This window comes from Grammomys surdaster, unplaced genomic scaffold (assembly GCF_004785775.1).
Source record: "Grammomys surdaster isolate TR1022 unplaced genomic scaffold, NIH_TR_1.0 125125, whole genome shotgun sequence".
Taxonomy (NCBI): domain Eukaryota; kingdom Metazoa; phylum Chordata; class Mammalia; order Rodentia; family Muridae; genus Grammomys; species Grammomys surdaster.
Window position 1 is genome coordinate 403,722 of NW_021620026.1, and position 2,153 is coordinate 405,874.

The following is a 2,153-nucleotide window of genomic DNA, read 5'->3' on the forward strand; positions in this document are numbered from 1 at the left end:
ACTGCACAAGAATCTCAGAATTCAGAAAATCATGGTAATGTTTTACAGGACGTGTTCAAAGAGTGACTTGAATGTTGATTTCTGAAAATTTAGTGCATTTATTAAACTTATGAATATAGAATTTTTATCACTGAGAATGAAGAAATATTTTTCCTACTTGTGATATTAATTTAATATTTTCTGTAGATTTTTTAGGAAACAAGAGAAATGAAGAACCAGTCTGTGGAGATAGTGTTCATTTTGCTTGGACTCACAGGTGACCCTCATCTACAAATTCTGATTTTCCTGTTTCTGTTTTTCAATTACATCTTGAGCCTGATGGGGAACTTAGTGATTATCCTTCTCACCCTGTTGGATCCGCACCTCAAGACTCCAATGTACTTCTTCCTCCGGAATTTCTCCTTCTTAGAAATTGCATTCACTACAGTGTGCATTCCCAGGTTCCTCATGAGCATTCTCTTAGGAGAGAAAATGATTTTGTATAATGGTTGTGTGGCTCAGTTATTCTTCTTTTTTCTACTAGGGGCCACAGAGTTCTACCTCCTGGCTGCCATGTCCTATGATCGCTATGTAGCCATCTGCAGACCACTGCACTACCCCATCATCATGAATAGCAAAGTGTGCCACCTGCTGGTCCTCAGTTCCTGGGTAACTGGGTTCTTAGTCATCTTCCCCCCTTTGCTTTTGGGACTCAAACTAGATTTCTGTGCTTCCAAAACTGTTGATCACTTCTTTTGTGACACTTCTGTCTTGCAGCTGTCTTGCACAGACACTCGGTTAATTGAATTGATGGCTTTTGCCTTAGCTATTATGGCACTTATCATCACCTTGATCTTAGTGATTCTCTCCTACACACTCATCATTAAAAACATCCTAAAGTTTCCTTCGGCTCATCAGCGAAGAAAGGCCTTTTCTACCTGCTCCTCACACATGGTTGTTGTCTCCATTACTTATGGGAGTTGTATCTTCATGTACGTAAAAACATCAGCCAAGGAAAGGGTGACCTTAAATAAAGGTATAGCTGTGCTCAACACCTCTGTGGCCCCTTTGCTAAACCCTTTCATTTACACCCTAAGGAACCAGCAGGTGAAGGAAGCTTTCAAAAATGTGTTTCATAGACTTTGTTCTTTTAGAAACCATGAGACAAGTTGTAGACATAAATAATATGTTGCTGAAACATGAACTACTCTCAAATGTATTATTTAGTATCTAAACCAATTCATCTATTGAATGTATTAGTAACTTGTTTGCTAAGCCCATGTGAGTGCTTCGGTGTTTTTCTTTTAGTACATCTTTCTAAATGAGAGGTAAAAGTGCTTTCTCAAAACCACAATCTTAAATTATATTTTTATGGTTCTGTTTACAGAGAATTGTCATAAATTTCTATGTACTAAATGTTTATTCAATCTAAACTTGCTAGATTTATCAAGTTAATTAAGCAATTTTGCATGGCTTACTTATGAAAGACACAGATAGAATACGATCATAATGTAACATAATTGGATTGTTATAGCAGGTAAAAAATCTAGTAATTTGAAAGATAAATTAAAAAAAGAAAATACTACTTCCAGTGGACACTGAAAAATGAGTAAGGAAACCACATAAGAGTCCTATGATGAGTGACATAAAATATGCAATATAATTGGAAAACTGTTGCAAAAATTATCCTGCAAAAGTATGCTAAGAATACAGCTTAATTTGATGAGTGTTGCTTAAAATGATTAAACTTGGAGTTTTGTGCTAAGTATTTTATTGGTTTATAATTTGTAAATGTTGAAGGTGATTATAACCCAAGAAAGACATTCTAATTGTTCTTTATTTGCACCTTGGTTTGGAGATTTTTCTTTCTATTAAACTAAAATCAGCAGATAAAATGTCTATTAATTCTGATTATGTCAATTTTCACAAATGTAATCATGTATTTTAAAACACAACTACAAAATTATTTTAAACTTATGTACTGGACAAGTGTCCATATCTGAGTCCCTAGAGGACCCCACTACAAACTGTTCCTTCGGATTATTCTAGTCACTCTGTACAAATACCCATCTCCATCTAAGGACCTCTGATAATTGCACATTATTCTCATTTTTTCTAGACTCAAAGGGAAGGGAAGGGAAGGGAAGGGAAGGGAAGGGAAGGGAAGGGAAGGG

The 2,153-nt window shown here is 35.6% G+C and overlaps 1 protein-coding gene across 1 annotated transcript; it reads left to right on the top strand.

The window, feature by feature from the left end:
- Nucleotides 1-207: 207 nt before the first annotated feature.
- On the top strand, nucleotides 208-1,164 carry LOC114637024 (olfactory receptor 6C6-like). The gene has a single exon (XM_028785153.1). It carries the CDS (start codon nucleotides 208-210, stop codon nucleotides 1,162-1,164), a length of 957 nt encoding a protein of 318 aa, XP_028640986.1.
- Nucleotides 1,165-2,153: the final 989 nt, after the last annotated feature.